The following is a 26,274-nucleotide window of genomic DNA, read 5'->3' on the forward strand; positions in this document are numbered from 1 at the left end:
TAAAACCAGAGGAAAAACAAAGAATTTCCCAAAGATTGTGTCGTAAAGTGTAATGTAGAGGGCGTGCGTGAAATGGGTTAAAGTGCTTTGCTAAGGAAGTGACGTTTATGCTATGATCTAGGGACCGGAAATGGCGACCGCATTCTGTACCACAGTGGCCCGCCGCTGAAATCCCAGGCTTAAGCCCAGGCAATCACGTGATCTCAAAACTTGGATCGTGCTGGACAGAAGCCAAGTTATCCGGCCGATTGTTAATTACTTAGTCTTCAAAATATCTCATTTGAGTCTTCCACAGATTTCTTCTACATTTAGAAGAACCATTATAAAATCCTATTAGGAGACAGCGTTTGAAGGTCATTCCGGAGACTACCAACTGGAAGAACAGGACCGGGCCGGGGAAGATTGATCTTGCTAAAATCGGAGAAGAGAGGGAGGGTTGGAAAAATCCGGATTTTACCGCCAGGGCCTACCGGGCAAGCCCCACGAGTAGTGTCGTAAGGGATGGGAGGAGAAAGATGACGCCAGAGGCCACAGCCCAGTAGGAAAATGGAGGTCCTCAAATGGAGGGGGAAGGGTGCGCGGAGGCCAGTAGTGCGGCTGCGCGCGTGGCGGCCGGCGCGCCGGCGCGGAGAGGGGGCGGGGTGAAAGGTCAGAGCGCGGCGGCGGGTCTGGCTGGCGGCGGCGGCGGGCGAGAGTGGATAGCCCGGTGTGCACGTGTGGAGAAGCGGCGGCACAGCGCGGCGGCGGGAGACACCCCCGCCCCCTCCGGAGACGCAGGGCTGCGCTTGACTCTCGCGGCCTCCGTCACCCGCTCAGCTCCCTGCCCTAGGCGGGGAGGCCGGCTTGTGGGGGTTGAGTGGCCCGAGCTGAGGGCGCGGAGAGCTCAGGGCGGCGACGACAACGGCGTTGATATCGGTGGTAACAACGGCCTCAGCAGGCGGGGAAGATGAAAGGGTGAGGCAGGGCAGCCGGGCAGGGCCGGGCCGGTGGGCTAGAGGGGCTGCAAAGACGGGGAGAGACTCCGGGCGGAGACCCGATGGAGGGAGATTTTTGGGCTTCTCTCTGCTCAGCGGAGGGGGCGGATGCTTGGCGCGGTGTTGTTGGCGGGCTGAAGGGCCAGCAGAAGCAAGACCCCCGGAACCCAGGATTTCGGCCCGTAGGATGAATGGGTTGAACCGACACCAGCAGCCGAGTAGGCCAACAGGGGAAAGCTCTTGTGAGGCGCCTTGGGCCTCCCACCCGGGGGTGGACGGCTGAGCCACCCGCGGCCCGCCACTCCAAGTGGAGTAGTCTGGTTGTCCTCTTCAGATCCAGGCTCAGCCCTGGGACCCGCGGTCTTTGACACCTTTCAGTCTTACTCACATTTGGGAGCTGTGCAGAACCTTCTGGAGGGAGACGGAATTGGAATAAAGAGCATGAAGATGAGTATTAAGAGCTAGTGACTCAACTGGATTTGGGTTGGGTCAGAGCGAGTGGAGGAGGGGGAGAGAGCGTGAGCTCTTGTATTCTTGGGGTGCCAAAATGTTTAAGGAAGTATTGCCGATCAGTAGGTGGAGCTATTGCTTCAGTAGTTTGCTGTTGCCCCTGTGCTTGGTGGTGGGGGGGGGGGCGGGTGGACGGTGAGGGGCAGTCCTTGGATACTGCAACGAAGCTTTTTTGAGGTGATTAGCGAAATTAATATTTTTTCACAGTTTTTCTTTTGAATAAGACTAGGGATTATTTTGGCTCAACTATTTCCATTTGGATATCACTTCACTACTAAGTTACATACTATTAAAATATTAACGACATAACACGGTTTTTGTTTTTTTTTAAGATTTTATTTATTTATTTGACAGAGAGAGATCACAAGTAGGCAGAGAGGCAGGCAGAGAGAGAGAGAGGAGGAAGCAGGCTCCCGGCTGAGCAGAGAGCCTGGTGTGGGACTCGATCCCAGGACCCTGGGATCATGACCTGAGCCGAAGGCAGCGGCTTAAACCACTGAGCCACCCAGGCGCCCAACACGGTGTTTTAAAATATTTCCTAAATTAGCTGTTTTGGAGCTCTCCTTTTATCAATGTTAAAAGCTTTCTGAGATGCCTGGATTTTTTTTTGGTATTATAGCAAGTCGGCTAATATATGTTGAGTTAGTGAAGTCTTTAAAACTGTTCAGCCTTTTGAGGATGAAGTAAAAGTCAGTCTTCGAAAAATCCCATGCTACGTGAAACAAGGCCGTCGGTGTGTATATGTGATTGGGGTCGAAGAGGTCCAAGAAGTCCAAGAAGGGGGTTAATTCACCTTGGGTCTGTACATGATTCCTTACTCCGGTGTTGCTTTAAACACTGGAAATTCATTCTAATGTTGAATTGTATGTTTTTCCATTAAAGTTCAGAAATGATGAAATTTTCCTAGTACCTTCATATTAAACATCAAGTTCTAAAGAGTTCCGATCAGGATACTCATTGGATATAGAAAGTATTTGCAGCGCTTGAATCGTGATCTATGAAGGTTTGTTGTTTTATATATGAGCCAGTATAATTTAGTCAGTTTTTTTCTTCTTTTTTACCCCCTTTCTCTTACTCGTTTTTATTACTATTTTTTTGGGTAACATTATATTTGACAGAGAGCAGGAGCAGGGGAAAGAGGGAGAAGCAGACTCCCTGTGAAGCAGGGAACCCCTAGGGGGCTGAATCCCAGGAGGACCATGACCCCCAGAGGAAGGCAGACTCTTAACTGACTCTTCGTTTTTTATTCTTATCTTTTATTCTCAGTACACAATACTTCTCATCTTGTTCTGTTAGAGTACTAAAAATGAGACTGAATAGTTCCCACAGTTGAGACTGCATGGATTTATAAAGGAAGGTTTCCAAGAGAATTTCTGTTCTGGGTGTTTAGATCCAAAATCTTTGGTCTAGCTCAGTCTTGCTAGGGTGTCATGTTCTTTCTGATGCCTGACTTGGCAATAGAAACGGGGTCAAACAGTGATATTACTCAGTCTACCTTCAATTAATACACTCAAGGCAATTTTTTTTTTAAACTTAGAATGGTGATTTATGTGTAATAAAATGATGGTGGCAAATCCCCAGAAATGAGTAACTGGCCAAATATAGAGGAGATTTATAGTTGCTGAATTTGTACTGCCAGCCAGCAGCTAGCCCCCAAATGAAGGGTCTTTAAGTGAAGTTCCTATCACTATAATTGGAAACTTAAAGTTGTGTTCCTAATGGTAAACTTTTAAGATGATTTCACAGGAATAGTCCCTTTAACTTCCCACGTGAATAACTATCAGGTAAGATGGGACTTTAAAATTTTTTTCATTTCTAAATCTTGTATTTAAGACACAGAAAAAATGAAGACAATAGACATTTAAAAGATTCTAAGCTCCTTTAGTTCAAAGAATTGTATCGCCATGCACAATGTGGTTAGTGTTATAGTCCTGACTCTTGATTTGGAAAGGCCTATGAAAATGAAACCATGGTCCTGATTATATATTTTTGTATGAAATTTTATTTGCTAAGAGTTTTATTGTATATTGAGCTAACTGAGCTGTAAGTTGAATAGAAATATCTAAAATTGGAAACATGAAGAACTTCTAACTCTAAATCAATCTACTATTTAAACGTTTTATGTCGGGACGCCTGGGTGGCTCAGTGGGTTAAGCTGCTGCCTTCAGCTCAGGTCATGATCTCAGGGTTCTGGGATCGCCAGCATCGGGCTTTCTGCTCAGCGGGGAGTCTGTTTCCCCTCTTTTCTCTCTGCCTGCCTCTCTGCCTACTTGTGATCTCTGTCTGTCAAATAAATAAAAAAAAAAATAAATGTTTTATGTCATCTGTATTGCCTATCATTTTCAAACTTTTAAAACTTTACTATTTTATCTGATTTTTCTTCATACTTATAGTTTGTTTTTATTAGTAGTAGCAGTAGGACATTCCATTGTATTGGCGTGTATTTTTGCCTTTTCTCCAAAGTAGATAAATTTCCAGTTTTTAATTATTGCATGTATTTATATACATGGTCTAGAAACTTGAGGGTATATTACAAGATGTTATTTCCTTTGTACTGAAGCTGTTTATTTTTATGGACCCAGGGATGTAGGTTGAATTTGTGGATGGCAGGCTGATAATTTTTATCTACTAATCACTCTCTAGGGAAGATGATATTCAAGCAAGAAGTCACAGCCATGACTGAGATGGCAATATAGCTAGTCAGTATAATAGAAAGTAAAACTGAACTTATTTACCTTTGAATTTTAGCAAAGAGGTATAAATTAGTTCTAATAAAAATGTGTTTGGGGCGCCTGGGCGGCTCAGTCTGTTGAGCTTTTGTTTGGCTCTGGATCTCAGCTTGGGTCTTGATCTCCTGGTGGGGAGTTTGGCACCATATTGGGATCTACACACTGGAGGAGTTTACTTCAAAAAAAAAAAAAAGTCTTTAACAAGGTATGAATACATCCAAAGTAAAGATGGGGAGTTATAATACAGTATATAGAACAGTGTAGTTCTCAAAGTAGAAGATTCTGCTGTCCAAAGAATCTATGTTGAAGTACGGTTACCTCTGACAGCATATGGACTGGGAAGCATAAGAGAGTTTTCTGAAGTGCTAGAAATCTTCTCTATCTTTACTTTGGATATTGATTGCATAGATATATACATATGTTAAAAAGTCAATGAACTGTGAACAAGATTTGTGCTCTTTACCATACAAATTCTATACTTAAGAAAACAGATTTGTTTGTTTTTTAAGGTTGTATTGCTGTTTTTGTAGGGGGACAGGCAGTGAGGCTGAAGGTGAATTCAGGAACTTTTATAAACCTCCAACTCATACTCTTGCTTCTATGAAGCCAATAATTTGTGGGATGTGGATTGAGATACCGTATTTTAAAATACTTTGTAATGTTCTCTTGCTTTGTCGAGATGAATTCACATAAAATATAACCTACCTGTGCCACAATTTCTTTAGAAAATCAATATAATGGTGTAACCAATATAAGAGAGAAGTAAAAGTAGACTATAATGTATTTATTTCAGTATGTAAGTGATCAGGTACAACTATACCATAAGTCATAAGATCAGATGTTTGCATCTGTCTGTAAATAAAATCATAAAATTTAGAAAGTAGATCTGCCAGTACATTGGTGACTAATGCTATGTTGCCATCAATGTTGGTGATTTTTTTTCCAGTGATTGTGAACAACTGGTGGTAAAGTTCTGAACAAAGAATAATCATGAATTATAGGGTTGAAAAGGACTTTTAAAGGTTATCTATACAAAGCATTATCTTTCAAAGCCAGTTCTTTTGCCAGATCAAACTAATATCTATATTAAATTTCACTTTACTTACATTTCCATTTTGGCCTGTGGAAATCCTTTTGAATTCTGATTTTCTCTTACACATATTAGGTATGACTTCCAGCTTTATGCCATATGAAAAGATAAAACTTCTCAATTATTTAAATGGTTGTCTATTTTTTTTTAAGGACAGCCTACAGAAACCATTAAAATACCAGTTGTAACCAATAGAAACTTCTTTTCATCACAGAAATGAAAATTGTATGTATTATAGTTTAAAAACTACAAAACTATATATTTGTCTTATGGCAAATACTGCTTTCTCTTGATATGATCTCTTCCATTGGTTCCTATATACATTCATTGCCTAACTTATTGGAAGAATGTTAGTCTTGTCCTGTGCAATACAGTAATGGCTAACTACAGTAAGTAGGCGGTTGAACAGATGAAATGTGGCTTGTGTTATTGAGGAACTGAATTTTAATTAAAATTTTATTTTTTATTCTTATTTTTTAAAAAAATTTTATTTACTTATTTGACAGAGAGCACAAGCAGGGGGAGTAGGAGAGGGAGAAGCAGGCTCCCCGCTGAGCAGGGAGCCCTGTGCAGGACTCAATCCCAGGACCCTGGGATCATGACCTGAGCCGAATGCAGACGCTTAACCAACTGAATCACCCAGGCGTCCTGAATTTAAATTAAAATTTTAGTTTTAAAAACTGATACTCAAAATCAGTTGTTGGATAATTTTCAAGTATGTTTGGAACAACCTGGATTAGTGAATCTATAAAGTTTGTGAAATGTAAATACAGATCAAGTGTTTCCAAGGAAAATTATCATCTGAATTGAGATTTGCTGTGTAATACACACTGGATTTTTAAAAAGACTTGGTAGGGGGGTGCCTAACTGACTCAGTCACATGACTGGGTAACTCTTGATCTCGGGGTTGTGAGTTTAGGCCCCATGTTGGATTTAGAGATATCAAAAATAAGCAAATAAACTTTAAAAAGACTTAGTATGAAAAAAAATTCTAAAGTGAAATTAATTTTTATTTTGATTGCATGTTGAAATGATTTAATCTGTTTTTTTTTTTCCTTTTTAACGTAGATACTAGAAATTTTAAAATTACGTATGTAACTCAAATTGTATTTGTTTTGGACAGTGCTGTACTAGATCCAAAAAAAAAAAATTTGTGTAAAACATGATCTCTTTTTTTAGGATCCAATTTTAGATGGTGTTTCTAAACAGTAAATGTGCAGCTTGTGGGTCAACAGATAGTACATGGCTGGTCTCATACCTCTGTGATGAAGGATTCTGAGGCCACTCTTGGTTTTAGACTAAAATATTGTAATCCATTCACCTTGTCTGCCATGATGGAGAAGGGATAATTGGGAGTATGCATTTGCCTTTTCTGAGCTAGTGCGGCCTGTATTCTGCCTGTATCATTGCTGAAGCTGTTAATGGAAAACCTTTTTTAAATCCAGAGGGTTCTCATAAGTCCTCGATAGTGCTGCAGTGAATGCTTATTTATAAAACTACTTGACACACATCTTTATTTCTTTTGGATAATTCCCTAGAAGTGAATTTTTTGGATCAGAAGATACTTGTTTTTTTAAAGCTCTGATATTTGTTGCCACTTGACCTCTAGAAAGATAGTGGCAGTTTCATACTGCCACCAATGTATGAGAGTGCCCTTTTCTTCTCCAAGGGCTATTGGGGGAATGGGAGGGGCACTTGCAAAAACCTTAAGGAAATGAAGGAAGACATTATGGCTGCCATTTCAGCATTGGTGGTGTAAATTACCTTCTTCTGGGATGAGTGGCATACATCGAGCATTTGTAAAATGATAGAAGTAACAGTTTCTTTACAAGTTGGGTTTGAGGACATATTCACATAATAGACTAACTCTAGTTTTACTTCGCTAATTAGATGATGAATGGTATTTCTCTCCCCACCTTTTTTTGGTTACTGTTAATTTGATTACTTAGTAAATTTGGACATTTCCCACTCTTACTGGCCATTTGCATATGTTTGGGACTTACCTGTTACTCTTGTAACTTAACCAGTTTTTAATTTGGATATTGAGTGTGTTTTGACTTCAAATTGCAAAACAACCAAAGATAATGTTCTTTAGAAAATGGGGTTGAGACTTTCAAATTAGTAAATATTGTCAGAGTGATGATGCCAGTTTACGACCCAGCTCATGAGAAGAAATTTTTTACAGATGGAACTTGTTATAAACTAAGTTAAGCAAGGAGAATTGTACTTAGGAGCATTGTATTTCTCTTTCCAGAAAACTACAGTATATTTAAAGATACACTTGGATTACATAGTAATCATGTAGATTATTATTCATAAATAATTCATCTTTTTAAAAAAATATCTTATATATTTATTAGCATACACACAAGTTGGGAGAACGATGGGGCAAGGGAAAGGGACAGGCAGACTCTGCTGAGCATGGAACCCCACACAGGGCTCAGTTTCAGGACTCTGAGATCATGGCCCCAGCCGAAATCAAGAGTCGTACACTTAACAGACTGAGCCACCCAGACTCTCCAGCATAATTATCTTCTTAAAGGAGACTTACTTTAACACAAAAAACATTGAACTAAAAGCAACCACACTTTGTAGTTCAGTGTGCCAGTAATGATTGTTAGCAGTCACTAATAGTTTTTTTTTTTTTTAATATTTTTTATTTATTTGACAGAGAGAAATCACAACTAGGCAGAGAGGCAGGCAGAAAGAGAGGAGGAAGCAGGCTCCCTGCAGAGCAGAGAGCCTGATGCGGGGCTCGATCCCAGGACTCTGGGATCATGACCTGAGCCGAAGGCAGAGGCTTTAACCCACTGAGCCACCCAGGAGCCCCTAGTTTTTTTTTTTTAATCTCTGGGTCTTGGTTTCTTTGTCTTTAGAAAGAATAGCTTAAATAAGAACAGCCAGAAGTTGAAATTCGTGTGCCTGTTTTAATCTGTTGATAATATTTAATCAATTGGTATTTAATCTGCTGATAGCTTTGATGAGTTCTTAGATTGCCAAACCAAAAAAAAAGTGAGGTCATCATGAATACCTACCGTGACTGCTGTGGTGTGTGTGTTACATGTTTGCCATCCCTTGTCTCTTGTTAGCTTGCACTTTTTATGATACCAAGAAACAAAACTTTGGAATATTTGAACTGTTCTCTTTTAAGCTGCTTTCTTCATTTTGCTTTTGTGTCTGCCTTTTGAGATTTCCTCTCCCATCCTTCCCCCTCATGGCCCTTTTATTTTTTATAGCTACCTAGTACATCTCCAGGCAATAAATTCTCTATTAATCTTTACAATAGCTCTAAGAAAGCATCCATAATCTACTAATGTATCTATAGGTTTAGTATCTTTAGTCTTTTAATGAAGTAACATTACAGAGGTGAACCAAGAAGGAAAGAAAATTTGGTGGGTTTTGGAATTTTTGAAGGTTTATATGGCCAAAAAACAAGGTGGGAGAGAGAGGCTAGGCCAGTGGCCCCAGCTAGGTAATGAGGGCTTTATATGCAGTGCTATTCAATTTCTTTTGGTTGGTTATGTGCAGCATTAAGCATTAGAAGTAAAGTGATCAGATTTGTGTTTTTAAAAGATGATTCTGACTGCATCGTGTTGGCTTTATCTCCTTGGTTCTAGTCTTTTCCCCCTTCATTAGGCTATTAGAATTTGTGTTGAAATGATTGTCTGAAGCATTCTGCTTAGAGAAGGGGTAGATGAGCAGGTTATGAAGATATTTGAGGAGCAGAATTAACAGATTAAAATGGGATGTAAGAGTACATATAAAACTAAATTTTTATATTGGATGGATGATGGGACTATTCATTAAAGATAGAGAATAGGATGTTTTAACTTCCTGTGGAGGATGGTGAGTTCAGTTTTCAATGTGTTGAATATGAGATTCCTGTAGAGATAACTAGTAAGCAGTTAGAAAATATATGCTTGGATTCAGAGACTTGGAAGTAAAAGCAACATTTAGGTTGTAATAAGGGAAAAGCCATAGCTGGGAAGGAACTCTAATTGAAGATATGGATGACCATGGAAAACTTTTTCCTAGAATTATTTGATTATCTTTAGGTTATAACCTTAAGTAGTTTATATCTAGTGTGTGTTTAGCACTTCTTGTACCCAAGCAAATAATTGCTGAGATTTTTGCACAGTTTATACTTGCACTCGTGCATCTTGTAGAGCTAATCCACCCACCATCACTTTCTTGATACCTGCTAAACCTCTAGAACAGTGATAGTCAACAAGGTTATATCTCTCACAGTGGGGTGGGGCATTTAGTGAGTAGAGGCTAGAGATTATGCTAAATATCCTACAGTGCTCCAGAATCCCCCTCACACAGAATTATCCAGCCCAGAATATCAGTAGTACTAGGATTAAGAAACCCTAAAATCTAGATGACATGAGAGAGAGCCCATCAGTTAAGGACCTAGAGATTCTTGGACTTATTGGAAGTAGTTCATCAATTCCTTGAAATATTTGAGGTCCTGCTGTAAGTCTTGTAGCTCAGTAAAAAAGGTAAGGTATAAAAATAAATGCTCACAGCAGAGAGGTGCTGTGCCTTGAAAGGGTACAAACAGTGTAATATAGTTCAGATGAGGTGGAAATCTCAGCAGGATGACAGGTTAAGGCCTCCTGAGCAATTAGTTTTTAAGCTGTGCTTTGATAAATTTTCAGTGGACTTAACTTTTAAGTTAAAGGAATTTATGCTTTAGAGGAATCACTCTTTCATGTAATTTACTTGAAGGCAAGAGTTTAGAACCAGATTACTGCTAGCTGAGAAAAAATTACCTACCCTAAGCCCCTCAAAATTTTGTATCAAAGGACCATAGGCATACTTTGATCCTTACTAAAATACTTTAATCCCCTTTGTCATTAGTACACTTTACATAAATGTTCCTGGTTTGGTATTTCTCTTTCTTAGTAATCTTGAGTAAAGATGACTCTTTTGAAGGAGAGTCCTATGTATGGTTGATCTTGCACTATAATGGAAATTTGTAGGCATAGGCATGGTTCTAGCTTTGTTGATAAATGGCTATATAACCACAGGTACGTCTCTCTGGGCTTCAGTTCCATCATCTGTGAAATGAAGAGGAGTGGACCCATTGGCTTCAAAGGTCCCTTCCAGATCAAACACTGCACAAGAAGTGACCAAGTAGTTAAAATTTTGTGCTAAGGTGTACTGAATAATCACTTAAAATATAAATGGTTAGATTTTACGGGGCGCCTGGGTGGCTCAGTGGGTTAAAGCCTCTGCCTTCGGCTCAGTTCATGATCCCAGAGTCCTGGGATCGAGCCCCACATCGGGCTCTCTGCTCAGCAGGGAGCCTGCTTCCTCCTCTCTCTCTGCCTGTTTCTCTGCCTACTTGTGATCTCTGTCTGTCAAATAAATAAATAAAATCTTTAAAAAAAAATAAATAAAAAAAATAAATGGTTAGATTTTAAACTTTCTCTATATAGTCCTTCATTTTCTCTTTTTTTTTTACAGTATAACTTCAGTCAGACTTCATGGAGAAAGACATTGTATGTAGTCACACCTCCATCTTATGGCCCTTCAGAATATTGCTACTAAATTTTGTTTTTATAATTTTGGGCATAATTGACATTACCTTCAATAGCTAAAAACATTTGAATGGTTATTATCTGATGTTGCTATGCTGAATACTTAACATGCATTACCATTGTATCACAGTGCTTGTTTTAAGCCACAGGTAAAGATTTTCTACCATATTCTAAGCATGAAAATGCTATGAGATTTGACTAACAGATTAATCTTGTGGTGCTGATATAAGAAAATAACTAATGGGCTCTATAAAGTAGGGGGCAAGTAATTTTTCAGATCTAAGAACTTGGTATACATGGGTACTTCTGCTATATCAGTTTTCCCCGTTTAGATTCTTATTCTAAAATCTTCAGTATGAAAAGACATGGGGGTTTGTTACAGATTTGAAAAACAAGAAAAAAATGACATGTCACATGAATTTGAGCCAAGAGAATAGTTTCTTAAATTACTCCCGTATTTCAGTTTTTATAGTTATGGTTGTAAACTGGTGCCAACAGGAACCTGGGACCAGGCAGATAAGATAAATGATTGAAAAAAAGTCCAGAAATGTAGGCTTTATGTAAAAGCTTCTGATTTAAATATTTGCAACCAACTTAAATTAAAAACAAAAAACTGTTGAGTCTAATAGATGTAGCAGATTTGACTTTTAGTCCAGGAATTTGGGGCTTATTTACAGAGTAGAGGTCCTAAGTTGATAAATTAAGATAGTTTATGTTGTTAAATTACACTGAAATGTGGGGCGCTGGGAAGGCTCAGTGGGTTACGCATCCGACTCTTGATTTTGGCTCAGGTCATGAACTCAGGGTTGTGAGCTCAAGCCCCACTTAGGATTCCGCACTCGGTGTGGAGTCTGCTTGGGATTCTTTCTCTCCCCCTGCTTGTGCATGCGCGTACTCTCTCTCTAAATAAATAAATCTTTAAAAAAGAATAAGTTACATTGAAATCTTAATCTGAAGTAAGTTAACAGTGTAGTAATAACCAGCTTTTGAGATGCTGATTTGAATTTGAGATTCAATACTAACTGTATCACAAACATTAAAGCTATAGTGTAATATACTGTGTTACTTACATAGGAAAGATGATTTAACATTTTATGTGAAATCCACTTCTCTACGCCCGTCTTTAGCCTCTCCTTCACCAGAATTCTTGGGTATGGAAGGTTACATATATGCAGTGGGAGGTTTATTAATTTAGGTGGATCCTAAACTTGGGTGGTCAACATAAGAAGCCTTAATTATTAAAGATTCCACAGTGGGATATGGAAATTTGAGTTTTTAACTGTCAAAGTGATTCTGGTCTAGAGGTGGGTTTGGAATCCATTCTTGGATTTTGTGACACTGCTTCTCTAAACTTTTCCCCTACGCTCTTGAAAATTGTTTCTCAAACATCTTTATGATCTCCTGTTTGTTTACCCCTAAAATTGTTTCTTTTAGTAGTTATGTTTTTAGATGTTCTATTTCACTATAATTTGGTAATACGATGATCTGTTCACATAATCTGAGGGTATATACAATGCAGTATTTGTATTTCAGGAAATAACTGAAAGTGATGTGTTACAAAAGGGAATTCTTATGAGATAAATTAATGTAAAGACTCTGAATGCTTTCCCCCTACTATCTAATTGTTTTTATCTACTTAATGCCAACATTGCTTCCCATAACATTAGGTAGCATTTAAACTACATTATATAAATAATTTTTTAAATGACCATTGTTACCTAAAACATGTTTGACAGTAGTTTTAATGGGAAAAAAGTGTCAGTATGTGTGGCCATTTACACCAAAGGCAAAGACTATGTAACAGGCTATCCTGAGACTGATGAATTTAGAAGGGGAGATAATGTAACAGAATGGAAGGCTCATTCTTATTCAGCTCCTGTTCAACATTTCTGCAAACTGAAGGCTTGGTACAGCTGGAAATTGAGGGGTTGTGGTTTGTTGAAGGTTTGAAATCCTTGCCTTTTACTGTTTTTCAAATGGTCGAGAGTAAGTTAGGCATCAAGTGCATTCTACCATGAGTTTTAGTATCAAAAGTAGCACATCTTTGTTCTTTCTTAGCCAGAGTTGCTGTAAAATGTAAAGTAAGTGCAGAGTGCTACAGGTTGTAGTCCCTTATGTAAATAAGTAATGTTTGTTTTGTTTTGTTTTTTTGTTATGGAAATTTTCAAACACCTATAAAAGTAGTGCATTGAGCCCTCAGTACATTCAGTTCCAGTAGGTGGCATTAATTGTCATATTATTTTGTCTTTGCCTGATCAGTACTTTCCCTTTTTCCTTTTTTGCTGGAGTACTTCAAAGGAAATTCTTTTTTTTTTTTTTTAAAGATTTTATTTATTTATTTGACAGAGAGATCACAAGAAGGCAGAGAGGCAGGCAGAGAGGAGGAAGCAGGGTTCCCGCTGAGCAGAGAGCCAGATGCGGGCCGATCCCAGGACCCTGAGATCATGACCCGAGCCGAAGGCAGAGGCTTTAACCCGCTGAGCCATCCAGGCACCCCCAAAGGAAATTCTTGATACACTATCCTATTCTATCTGTAAATAATACAATATAGTATGCATCTTTATCATGGATGAGTTTTAAAAAAAACTGTAATATGGTAATACCTAATATCTTATGATCTGATATCCAGCCTGTATTTGGTTTTTCTCATTTGTCTTATAAATGTCCTTTTCAAATCAAAATCCAGAAAGATCCACACATTTTAATTGGCTGAAATGTCTTATCACCTCTTAATCTGACAGTATCTCCTCCTTTTTTAAAAAAACAAACTTACTTCATTTTTTTAAACATTTTATTTATTTGAGAGAAAGGGAGGGAGGGAAGGAGCAAGGGTGAGCACGAGTTGGGAGGGTGCAGAGGGAGAGGGATAAGCAGGCTCTCCACTGAACAGGGAGCCTGAGGCAGGGTTCAATCCTGGACCAGAGATCATGACCTGAGGCCAAGGCAGACACTTAACCAACTGACTGAGCCACCTAGGTGCCCCAACAAACTTACTTTAGAATAGTTTTATAGTTTTTAGATTTACATTTGTGAAGATGGTACAGAGGATTTTCAGTTTCCGCTCTTAGTAACAGTTTACATTAGTATGATACACTGTTAGAATGAAAAGATAAGCCAGAAATTGAGTGAAAATAGTTGCAAATTATGTATCAGATAAGGAATTTGTATCCAGAATATATAAAAAACTCTTATGACTCAATAAAATAAGCAATCCAGTATAAAAATGGGAATTCTTTATTAGTTAATATAAAAACCTAAGGTTTATTCTCAGGCCTAGAGAATCTTAAATAAGATGTTTCATCAAAGATGGACAAATGGCTAATAACCATGCAGAATTAAGCTTGACATTATTAGTCATTAGAGAAATGCATATCCAATGAGATTATCACTTTATACCACAAAAATGGCTTACATAAAAAGACAATAAAAAGTGTTGGTGAGGGGGTGCCTCGTGCCTCAGTCTGGTTAAGCATCCAACTCTTGGTTTTGGTTCAGGTCATGATCCCAGGGTTGTGAAACATTGGTCTCCTCGCTTAGCGGGGAGTCTGCATGATATTCTCTCTCCCTCTGCCCCTCTCCCTGCTCTCTCATACACATACTCTCTCAAATAAATAAAGTGTTGATGAGGATGTAGGGAAACTAGAACCCTAATGCATTGTTGGTAGGAATGCAGATGGTACAGCCACTTTGGAAAACACATTAGGAATGTACTAGTTTTATATTACTGCTATAACAAATTACTACAAACTTAATTGCCTAAAAACAAATTATTACCTTAGTTCTTATGATGAAGAATCTGAAATGGGTTTTTAAAATCAAGGTATTGGTAGGTATAGTGATTTTAAATAGTACTCCCGCCTCCTGCAAGAAAAATTCATGTTTACTTGGGACCTCAGCACATGACATTATTTAGAAATGGGGTTTTTTCGGGGCACCTGGGTGGCTCAGTCAGTTAAGTGTCTGCCTTTGGCTCAGGTCATGATCCCAGTGTCCTGGGATTGAGCCCCGCATTGGGCTTGCTGCTCAGTGGGGGGCCTGCTTCTCTTTCTCCCTCTGCCCCTCCTCTCTCTCTCCTCTCTCTCTCAAATAAATAAATCTTTTTAAAAGAACGAAAAAAAAATAGGGTCTTTGCAGATGTAATTAAGATAGTCATGCTCGATTAGAGAGGGCTTTAGATCCAATGACTAGTGTCCTCATAGGAAGAGGAAAGGAGACACACATACAGAACACCCAAATGAAGATAGAAGTAGACATTAGACTTGTTATTGCCTCAAGTCAGGAAATATCTGAGGCCACCAAGAGCTAGCAGTAGCAAGTAAGGATTCTACTCCAGATTCAGAGGGCATGGTCCTGCTGACCTGATTTTGAACTTCTAGTCTCCAGAGAATTTCTGGTTTAAGCTACTCAGTGATAATTCCTTAAGGCAGTAGGAAATGAATACAAAAACATTGTTTCTTCTAGATGTTATAGATGAGAATTGGTTTCCTTGCCTATTCAGCTTCTATAAGGCCACATACATTCCTTGTTTTGTAGTCCTTCATCTTCAGAGTTTACAGTATAGCATCTTGAAATCTCGTGTTTCTGCTTCTTTTGTCCTATATTCTTCTCTGACTCTTAAGGCCTCTTTAATGACATTGGGCCCACCCAGATAGTCCTGGTTAATCTTCCCACCTCAAGGTCTTAGTCACGTTTTGCAGCACGTATTTTCCATGTTAAATACCATATTAAAGATTCTTGGGATTGGAACATGGACGTCCTTTGGGGCCATTGTTCTACCTACCACAGGTGGTTTCTTTAAAAAAGTTAAGCATTGGGGCGCCTGGGTGGCTCAGTGGGCTAAAGCCTCTGCCTTCAGCTCAGGTCATGATCTCAGGGTCCTGGGATCGAGCCCCGCATCGGGCTCTCTGCTCCGCAGGGAGCCTGCTTCCTCCTCTCTCTCTGCCTGCCTCTCTGCCTGCTTGTGATTTCTGTCTGTCAAATCAATAAAATATTTAAAAATAAAATAAAATAAAAAAGTTAAGCATATTTGCCATACAACCCATCAATCCCACTTATAGGTATCCACCAGAGAAAAGCTAAAGCTTATGTCCACACACAGACTTGTATGCAGTATTCATAACACCATTATTTATAATGGCCATTAATTTAATACTGTTAAAATGCCCATCAGATGGTGAATGGGTAAACAGAATGTGGTATATCCTTACAGTAGAATCTTGTTCAACTGCTGACACATTAGATCATGGATCAACCTCAGAAATATGTTGCATAAAAGAAGTGTAGTAGTGCAGATCACATTTATTTTATGATTCTATTTATATGAAATGTCCAGAAAACTCAGATATATAGAAAGTAGATTTAGTGTCTGACTTTGGGTAGCAAAGGGGATTTACTTTAGATTTGCACAAGGGATTTGGGGGTGAATGTTCTAAAGTTGAATTGAGGTGATGGTCACACAACTCTGTAAATAGACTAAAAATCATTGTACATTTAAAACGTGAATTTTATGGTGTATAAATTATACCGCATGGCTATTTAAGAGAAAAATAAATGTAGAAAGTGAGAAGGGGCCTCAGGTTATTTGCAATATACTAGTATACAAAGGGTGTGTATCCATAATACACTTAAAACCCAGTTAGAGAACCCAGTTTATTTTTTTTTTAAAGATTTAATTAATTTTTTAGAAGATTTTATTTATTTGACAGAATGCAAGCAGGGGAGTGCAGCAGGCAGAGGGGAGAGAGAAGCAGGCTCTGTGCTAAGCAGGAAGCCTGATGTGGGGCTCAATCCCTGGACCCTGGGATCATGTCCCCTGGCGTAGGGAGATGCTTAACCACCTCATCCACCCAGAGGCCCCTTTTCGCTCATTTTAAATTGAAATCACAAAGCTCATCAGTTAGATCCTCTAATTTGCCCAATTTTCTTAATGTTCCAAATACTTTATTTTTTTATATATATACATTTTTTCCTCACTGTAGCACATACCTTCCCCAATGTCCATCACCCAGCTACCCCATCCCTTCCACTCCCCTCCCCTCCCCTCCAGCAACCCTCAATTTGTTTCCTGAGATAAGAGTCTCTGATGATTTGTCTTCCTCTCTGGTTTCATTTTGTTTCATTTTTCCCTCCCGTCCCCTATGATCCTCTGCCTTATTTCTCAAATTCCTCATATCAGTGAGAACATACGATAATTGTCTTTCTCTGGTTGACTTATTTTGCTTAGCATAGTACCTTCTAGTTATCCATGTTGTTGCAAATGGCAAGATTTCCTGGGGGTTTTTTTGATGAGTGCATAGTATTCCAGTGTGTGTGTATATATATACATGTATACACACACACACACACACACACACACACATCACATCACATCTCTCTTTTCATCTGTTGATGGACATCTAGGCTCTTTCCATAGTTTGGCTATTGTGGACATTGCTGCTATAAACATTTGGGTGCACGTGCCCCTTCAGATCACTACATTTGTATCTTTAGGGTAAATTACCCAGTAGTTCAATTGCTGGATTGTAGGGTAGCTCTATTTTCAACTTTCTGAGGAACCTCCATACTGTTTTCCAAAGCAGCTGCACCAGCTTACATTCCCACCAACAGTGTAGGAGGGCTCCCCTTTCTCCACATCCTCACCAACACCTGTCCTTTCCTGACTGGTTAATTTTAGCCATTCTGATTAAAGTGTGGTGGTATCTCAGTGTGGGTTGTTTTTTTTTTCTGTATTTTTTTTTTTAAAGATTTTATTTATTTGACAGAGAGAAATCACAAGTAGGCAGAGAGAGAGGAGGAAGCAGGCTCTCCGCAGAGCAGAGAGCCCAATGTGGGGCTCAAGCCCAGGACCCTGGGATCATGACCTGAGCCGAAGGCAGAGGCTTTAACCCACTGAGCCACCCAGGTCCCCCCCTCAGTGTGGTTTTGATTTGTATTTCTCTGATGCTGAGTGTTGTGGAGCACTTCTTCATGTGTCTGTTGGCCATTTGGATATCTTCTTTGCTGAAATGTCTGTTCATGTCTTCTGCCCATTTCTTGATTGGGGTATTGGTTCTTTGGGTGTTGAGTTTGATAAGTTCTTTCTAGATGGATACTAGCCCTTTATCTGATATGTCCTTTGCAAATATCTTCTTGCATTCTGTTGGTTGTCTTTTGGTTTTGTTGACTTTTTGCCTTGCTGTGCAAAAGCTTTTTATCTTGATGAAGTCCCAGTAGTTCACTTTTGCCCTTGCCTCTCTTGCCTTTGGCGATGTTTCCAGGAAGAAGTTGCTGCAACTGAGGTTGAAGAAGTTGCTGCCTGTGTTCTCCTCAAAGATTTTAATAGATTCCTGTCTCACATTGAGGTCTTTCATCCATTTGGAGTCTATTTTTATGTGTGGTGTGAGGAAATGGTCCAGTTTCTTTCTCTGCATGTGGCTGTCCAGGTTTCTCAACACCATTTTTTGAAGAGACTTTTGTCTTCCATTGGGCATTCTTTCCTGCTTTGTTGAAGATTAGTTGACCATAGAGTTGAGGATCCATTTCTGGGCTCTCTGTTCTGTTCCATTGATCTCTTTGTCTGTTTTGTGCCAGTACCATACTGTCTTGATGATTACAGCTTTGGAATAGAGCTTGAAATCTTGAATTGTGATGCCACCAACTTGGCTTTTCGTTTTCATCAATCCTCTGGGTATTCAAGATCTTTTGTTGCATTTCTTTGAAAAAAATGATGGTATTTTCATAGGGATTGCATTAAAAGTGTAGATTGCGCTATGTAGCATAGACATTTTCACAATATTGGTTCTTCCAGTCCATGAGTATGGTATGTTTTTCCATTTCTTTGTGTCTTCCTCAATTTCTTTCATGAGTACTCTATATTTTCTGAGTACAGATTCTTTGCCTCTTTGGTTAGATTTATTCCGTAGGTATCTATGCTTTTGGGTGCAGTTGTAAATAGGATCGACACCTTAATTTCTCTTTCTTCTGTCTTGCTGTTGGTGTATAGAAGTGCAACTAATTTTCAGGGACGCCTTTGTAGCTTAGTGGGTTAAAGCCTCTGCCTTCGGCTCAGGTCGTGATCCCAGGGTTCCGGGATCGAGTCCTGCATCGGGCCCTATGCTCAGCGGGGAACTGCTTTCTTTCTTCTCTCTCTGCCTGCCTCTCTGCCTACCTGTGAAGTCTGTCTGTCAAATAAATAAATAAAATCTTTTAAAAAAAAAAAGGAAAGAAATACAACTGATTTCTGTGCATTGATTTTATATCCTGACACTTTACTGAATTCCTGTGTGAATTCTAACAGTTTTGGAGTGCAGTCTTCTGGGTTTTGCACATAAAGTATCATATCCTCTGTAAAGAGTGAGAGTTTGACTTCTTTGCCAATTCAGATGCCTTTTATTTTTTTTTTGTTGTCTGATTGCTAAGGCTAGGTCTTCTAATACTATGTTGAATAGCAGTGGTGGTAGTGAACATCCCTGCCATGTTCCTGACCTTAGGGGAAAAGCTCTCAGTTTCTCCCCATTGAGAGTTTTTGAGAATGATATTCGCTGTGGGTTTTTCATAGATGGCTTTTATGATACAGAGGTATGTACCCTCTAACCCTACACTGTGAAGAGTTTTGATCAGGAAAGGATGCTGTACTTTGTCAAATGCTTTTTCAGCATCTATTGAGAGTAACATACGGTTCTTGTTCTTTCATTAATGTATTGTATCACATTGATTGAGTTGCAGGTGTTGAACCAACCTTGCAGCCCAGAAGTAAATCCCACTTGGTTATGGTAAATAATCTTTTTAATGTACTGTTGGATCCTATTGGCTAGTATTTTGGTGAGAATTTTGCATCCATTTTCATCAGGGATATTGGTCTGTAATTCTCCTTTTTGATGGGATCTTTGTCTGGTTTGGGGATCAAGGTAATGCTGGCCTCATAAAATGAGTTTGGAAGTTTTCCTTTCATTTCTATTTTTTTGGAACTGTTTCAGGAGAATAGGCATTAATTCTTCTTTAAATGTTCAGTAGAATTCCCCTGGGAAGCCGTCTGGCCCTGGGCTCTAGTGTTTGGGAGGTTTTTAATCACTGCTTCAATCTTTTTACTGGTTATGGGTCTGTTCAGGTTTTCTGTTTCTTCCTGGTTCAGTTTTGGTAATTTATACTTCTCTAGGAATGCATCCATTGTTTCACATTGTCAAATTGGCTCTGGTGTGGTTGCCAGTAATACGTTCTTATAATTGTATTTCTTTGGTGTTGGTTGTGATCTCTCCCTTTTCATACATGATTTTATTAATTTGGATCCTTTCTCTTTTTTCTTTTGGATAAGCATGGCCAGGGGTTTATCAATCTTATTAATTCTTTCAAAGAACCAGCTCCTAGTTTCGTTGATCTGGTCTACTGTTCTTTTGGTTTCTATTTCTTTGAATTCTACTCTGATCTTTATGATTTCTCATCTCCTGCTGAGTTTAGGCTTTCTTTGCTGTTCTTTCTCCAGCTTCCTTAGGTGTTAGGGTTAGGTTGTATATTTGAGACGTTTCTTGTTTCTCAAGGAAGGCTTGTATTGCTATATACCTTCCTCTCAGGACCGCCTTTGCTGCGTCCCAAAGATTTTGAACAGTTGTGTTTTTATTTTCATTTGTTTCCAGGAATTTTTTAAATTCTTCTTTAACTTCCTGGTTGACCCATTCATTATTTAGTAGGATGCTCTTTAGCCTCCATGTATTTGAGTTTTTTCCACCTTTCCTCTTGTGGTTGAGTTCAGTTTCAAAGCATTATGGTCTGAAAATATGCAGGGAATGATCCCACTCTTTTGGTGCCAGCTGAGACCTGATTTGTGACCCAGGATGTGATCTCTTCTGGAGAATGTTCCATGTGCACTAGAGAAGAATATGTATTCTGTTGCTTTGGGTTGGAATGTTCTGAATATATCTGTTAAGTCCATCTGGCCCAGTGTGTCATTTAAGGTCTCCATTTCCTTGTTGAATTTTTTTCTTAGAAGTTCTGTTCATTTCAGTGAGGAGGTGTTTAGTCCCCTACCATTATTGTATTATTGTCGATGTGTTTCTTTGATTTTGTTATTAATTGGTTTAAATAGTTGGCTGCTCCATTATTAGGGGCATAGATACTTAAATTTGTTAGATCTTCTTGTTGGACAGACCCTTTGAGTATGATATAGTGTCCTTCCTCATCTCTTATTATAGTCTTTGGCTTAAAATCTAATTTATCTGATATAAGGATTGCCACCCCAGCTTTCTTTTAATATCCATTAGCGTGGTAAATTGTTTTCCACCCCCTCACTTTAAATCTGGAGGTATCTTTGGGTCTAAAATGAGTTTCTTGCAGACAGCATATTGGTGGGTCTTGTTTTGTTCTTTTTTTAATCCATGCTGATTCCTTGTGTCTTTTGATTGGGGCATTTAGCCTATTTACATTCAGGGTAACTATTGAGAGATGAATTTAGTGAATTTAGGTGATTGTTACTATATATCGACTCTGTTCCTTTCTAGTGTGTTACTTTTAGGCTCTGTCTTTGCTTAGACCCCTTTCAGTATTTCCTGTAGGGCTGGTTTGGTGTTAGCAAATTCTTTTAGTTTTTGTTTTTTCTAGAAGCTTTTTATCTCTCCTTCTATTTTCAACGACAGCCTAGCTGGATATAGTATTCTTGGCTGCATATTTTTCCTCATTAAGTGCTCTGAATATATCATGCCAGTCCTTTCTGGCCTGCCAGGTCTCTCTGGATAGTCTGCTGCCAATCTAATATTTCATAACATTGTAGGTTACAGACCTCTTGTCCCAAGCTGCTTTCAGGACTTTTTCTTTGTCACTGAGACTTGTAAGTTTTACTATTAGATGATGGGGTGTTGGCCTATTTTTATTGATTTTAGGGGGGGTTCTCTGTGCCTCCTGGATTTTGATGCTTATTTCCTTCCCCACATCAGGGAAGTTCTCTGGTATAATTTGCTCCAATATACCTTTTGCCCCTCTTTTTCTGTTATCTCAGTTATTCTAATATTGTTTCATCTTATAGTATCACTTATCTCTCGAATTCTCCCCTCGTGGTCCAGTAGTTTATCTCTACTTTTCTCAGCTTCTTTATTCTCCATCATTTGATCTTCTGTATTACTAATTTTCTCTTTTGCCTCATTTATTGTAGCAATTAAATCCTCCATTTTTTAAATGTACCTTGTTAATAGCTTTTTGAATTTCAACTTGGTTAAATTTTAGTTCTTTTATTTCTCCAGAAAGGGATTTTATTTCTTCAAAAAGGGAATCTCTAGTATCTTCTGTGCTTTCTTCGAGCCCGGCTACCATCTTTATAGTCGTCATTCTGAACTCTAGTTCTGACATCCTACTAATGTCTGTACTTACTAGGTCCTGAGCAGTCAGTACTGCCTCTTGTTTTGTTTTTTGAGGTGAGTCTTTACGTCTTGTCATTTTCACCAGAGAAGAATAGATGAATGAGAGAACAAAATGCTAAAAGGGTAACAACGACCCTTGGAAAATACACACTAACCAAATCAGAAGACATGTGAAACCCGGGGGAGAAGAAAGAAAAAAAAATATGATTAGGCTGGTGAATAGAACAGAGCCACACACGTGATTTTGGGTATATTTTGGTCTGTTAGAAAAACTGCCTCCCAAAATTTTAAAGAAAGAAAAACATGTATATATGTATATATAGGTAGAACGATGAAGGGATAGAGTATGACTGTAAAAATGAAAATTTAAAAAGATTTAAAAAAGGAATTGATAAGAAGTTGGTTGAAAAAAAAAGAAAAAAAAATGGAGAGCATGTAATCAGGCTGGAGACTAGAACAAAGCCAAAGCCATATCCCTGAGTTAGGGTATATTTTGGTCTATTAGAAGATAACTGTATCCCAAAATTTTAAAGAAAGAAAAACTTATATGTGTACAGAAAAAATAAGGTTAAATACAATGAAGGGATAGAATATGACTATAAAAATGGAAATTAAGAAATATTTTTAAAAGGTATTGATGAAATAGTTAAAAGAGAAAAAAATAACAAATTTTTAAAATTTAAATTTGAAAGACTAAAGAGTCATGGGGGGAAAAGCCATGAATTCTATGTGCTGAATTCGCCCAGCACTGGTGTTCTGCAGTTCTCTTTGATCAGTAAACCTGGTCTTGGCTGGATGTTCTTGCTGATCTTCTGGGGGAGGGGTCTCTTGCAGTGATTCTCAAATGTCTTTGCCCAGGATGGAATTGCAGTGCCCTTGCCAGGGGCCAGGCTAAGGAGTCTGCTCAGTTTGCTCTCAGTAGCTTTTTTTCTCTTAAAGCTTCTATAGTTTGGAGGACTATAATAAAAATGGCAGCCTCCCAATCTCCTGGAGCTAGAGCTCGCTCCTGTCTCTCTGGTTTCTGGCTGTGGCTCTGTGTTCTCCAGGCCTGTGACCAAGTATTTCTATCTGGCATATGGCCCCATTTGGAGTCTCCAAATCCAGCAGATTACTGCAGCACCCTCCTGTGCTGCTCCTCCCAGTTGGCGGTGGGGAGTCTCTCTCCCGGGTCTGCCACTTGTGGGGTCCCACCCCAAAGAGTAGTGGCCTGACTCTGCCTCACATCATGCTTTAAGGTAACCCCATACTGAGAGCCCCCTCCTCAGCTTCGTCTCGGCAGCTGGCCTCCCCACTGTGATACCTGGGAGCTCTGCTGCACTCAGGCACCTCTGGTCCTGAGACCACACTGTCCCAGTGAAGGCTCCACCCCTCACTTAGCCTCTGGAGCACCTCCTTCTGCAGAGTAGACTTCTGAAAGTTCGATTTTGTGCTGCACTGCTCTACTGCTTGCTGGGAGCCAGCCCCTTCCCCTGTGGCCTACTTCTGTATCATCTCAGATTAACTTCTCCACATGTCCTACCGTCCAGAATGTGGTCGCTTTTCTGTTCGTAGAATTGCTGCTCTTCTCTTTGATCTCCTGTTAAGTTTGTAGGTGTTCGGAATGGTTTTATAACCATCTAGCTGAATTCCTGCAATCAGATGAAATTTCGGTCTCGTACTCCTCTGCCATCTTGCTCCTCCTCAAGATTTTATTTATTTATTTGACAGAGAGACCCAGTGAGAGAGGGAACATAAGCAGGGGGAGTGGGAGGAAGAGAAGCAGGCTTCCTGCTGAGCAGTGAGCCCAATGTTGGGCTCCATCCCAGGACCCTAGGATTGTGACCTGGCCAAAGGCAGATAGATGCTTAACGACTGAGCCACCCAGGTACCACCCACTCCCACCAGTTTGTTTTAAATGGGCAAAAGAGTTGAATAGCTCCTTTACCAGAGAAGTTATATGAATGACAGAGAAATAAATGAAAATATGCCCAACATCATTTGTTATTTAGGGATATGCAGATTAAAACCACAAATATGATTTTGAAATGAAACGAACTGTTAGAATGGCATACATTTTTAAAGGTTGACAGTGCCAAATGCTGAATGCAAAACAACCAGAACTCTCATACACTTATCACCCAACATTACCTCTCTTAATCAAGAGAAATTGTAAAAACAGAAGAACCTATAGAGAAATGTTTATGTAGACCCAGATGCCTTTCAATAAAAGGAGAAACAGTGGTATATCTATACGGTGCAATACGACTCAGCAATAACAAGGAAGGGACTATTGATACAGCAGTGTGGTGAATCTCAAAGTCATCATGTTGAATGAAGGAAGCCAAGCAAATGGCTATGTATTTATGTGATTCCATTTATGTGACATTCTTGAAGAAGCAAAGATATGGGGAACAGAAAACAGATTAATGGTTGCCTGGGAGTGGTGTTACAGTTGAAACTCTACGGAGGGCCATGAGGGAGATTTTTGGGGTGATGGAACCTTTTTGTATCTTGATAGTTGTTATTATACATGTTTGTCAAAACTCAGAACTATACACTAAGAAAAGTGAATTTAATTTTATGTAAACTTTAAAACATTTTTTTAAGCCGAGAATGAAAATTGATCCCTCAAATAAGGCTTGAAAAATAAAAGGAACAACCGAGAGAACATATAGAAAATTTGCAAGCTGGTGGACTGCGTCAATAATTACATTAAGTGTAGACAGACCAAATGCTTCAATTGTCAGTGCTTGCTTTGGCAGTATATATACTAAAATTGGAATGATACAGAGAAGATTAGCATGACTCAATGTGATGACATTTTCTACTTTTTTCTAACATGCTATTTTATTTTTATTCATTTATTTTTCTTCTAAAGATTTCTTTCATTCATTCACTCAAGATAGAGAGCCCATGTGCCTGCGGAAGGTCAGAAGTGAGTGGGAGGGATAGGGATAAGGAGACTGGCACTGAGTGTGAAGCCAAACGGAGGACTCATCCCACAACTCTGAGAGCCTGACCTGAGTCAAAACCAAACCAAGAGTCGTTCACTCAACCAACTGAGCCACCCAGGCACCCCTCATGGTATTTTAATACATAAAAGTAGTACCTGGACATTGTATAATATTTAGAAGAAAGAACTGTGTAGTAAAAATACTCCCATTGTCAGATTAGAGGAACAAGACTTAAGTATTTTTACAAAAGACACTTTAAATTACAAGGACATAAAAGAGTTGAAGGTAAAAGATACCTGATGCAGCATTGATTAGAAGAAAGTAGTGTCTGTATTAATGAACAAAGTAGATTTTAAGACAGGGACTATTACAGCAAAAAGAAGGACATTTCAAAAGGATAACAGGACCAGTTCATCAATATATAACATCCCAAATATTCTCTTAAAATAATTTGCAAATACATGAAGCAAACATTGACAAAATTCGAGAGTAAGAAGGAACGCTTCCAAACTTTGTTCAAGGCCAAACATAATTCTGATTGATAAGAACGCATATCCAGGAACAGTACAAAGAAAACATTTCTCCGAATAAATTTTCTTGAGGTATCATTTAAATAAGGTAGGAGAGTAATCGGCAGTCAAAGATGGAGAGGCCAGGTGTAGCAGATTTGGGGGGGGGGGGGTCAAAGATTTACTGTTGGATATATTTAATTTGAGGGGTCTGCTGTAGATGTTTTGGAGTTTAGGAGTGATTTCTAAGGAAGAGACATTAGGAAGATAGCGTTAAAGCAGTAAGATGATGAGATTGAGGTCAAGCAAGAGAATAAGTGTAGGTAGAGAAGATAGCCAAGTACCATCCTGATATGCAAGCCCCTTATAAAATTGGTGGTTCTTCCTCTCCAATCCCAGCTTCAACATTTACAGAAAGAACACCTTTTTTGTAGTTTTACGGTTTTATTAACACAAATGCAACTTGCATATAAGCTGTCTGCATTCATTTTCTTTGCTGCGCAGCTTGGCATTGGGATTGATACCTCTGATGGCCAGCTGGCTGCTCTTTCCACAATGGCTTTGTGGTTCTTGGAGGAGATGTTATGAACAGTCTCTGCACAGTAAGATTTATTGCATGTTAACAGCACTTCAAGCTCTTTGACCTTGTGGACTAGGGACTT

At 39.1% G+C, this 26,274-nt stretch overlaps 1 protein-coding gene and 1 pseudogene across 2 annotated transcripts in view; both read left to right on the top strand.

Annotated features, from left to right (window-relative positions):
- The first annotated feature begins 624 nt into the window (after positions 1-624).
- Positions 625-26,274, top strand: part of NAA50 (N-alpha-acetyltransferase 50, NatE catalytic subunit) — a 36,190-nt gene continuing 10,540 nt past the window's right edge. Inside the window, exon 1 of one of the 2 annotated variants that reach the window (XM_046002812.1) lies at positions 625-954. In XM_046002812.1, the coding sequence (XP_045858768.1) occupies positions 947-954 (8 nt within the window). In that variant the 5' untranslated portion in view covers positions 625-946. The remainder of the gene's footprint in view (positions 955-26,274) is intronic. The other variant, XM_046002811.1, reaches the window with a different exon arrangement.
- On the top strand, positions 24,896-24,983 carry LOC123941095 (annotated as a pseudogene).

The sequence above is a fragment of the Meles meles genome, chromosome 4 (genome assembly GCF_922984935.1).
Source record: "Meles meles chromosome 4, mMelMel3.1 paternal haplotype, whole genome shotgun sequence".
NCBI classification, from domain to species: Eukaryota; Metazoa; Chordata; class Mammalia; order Carnivora; family Mustelidae; genus Meles; species Meles meles.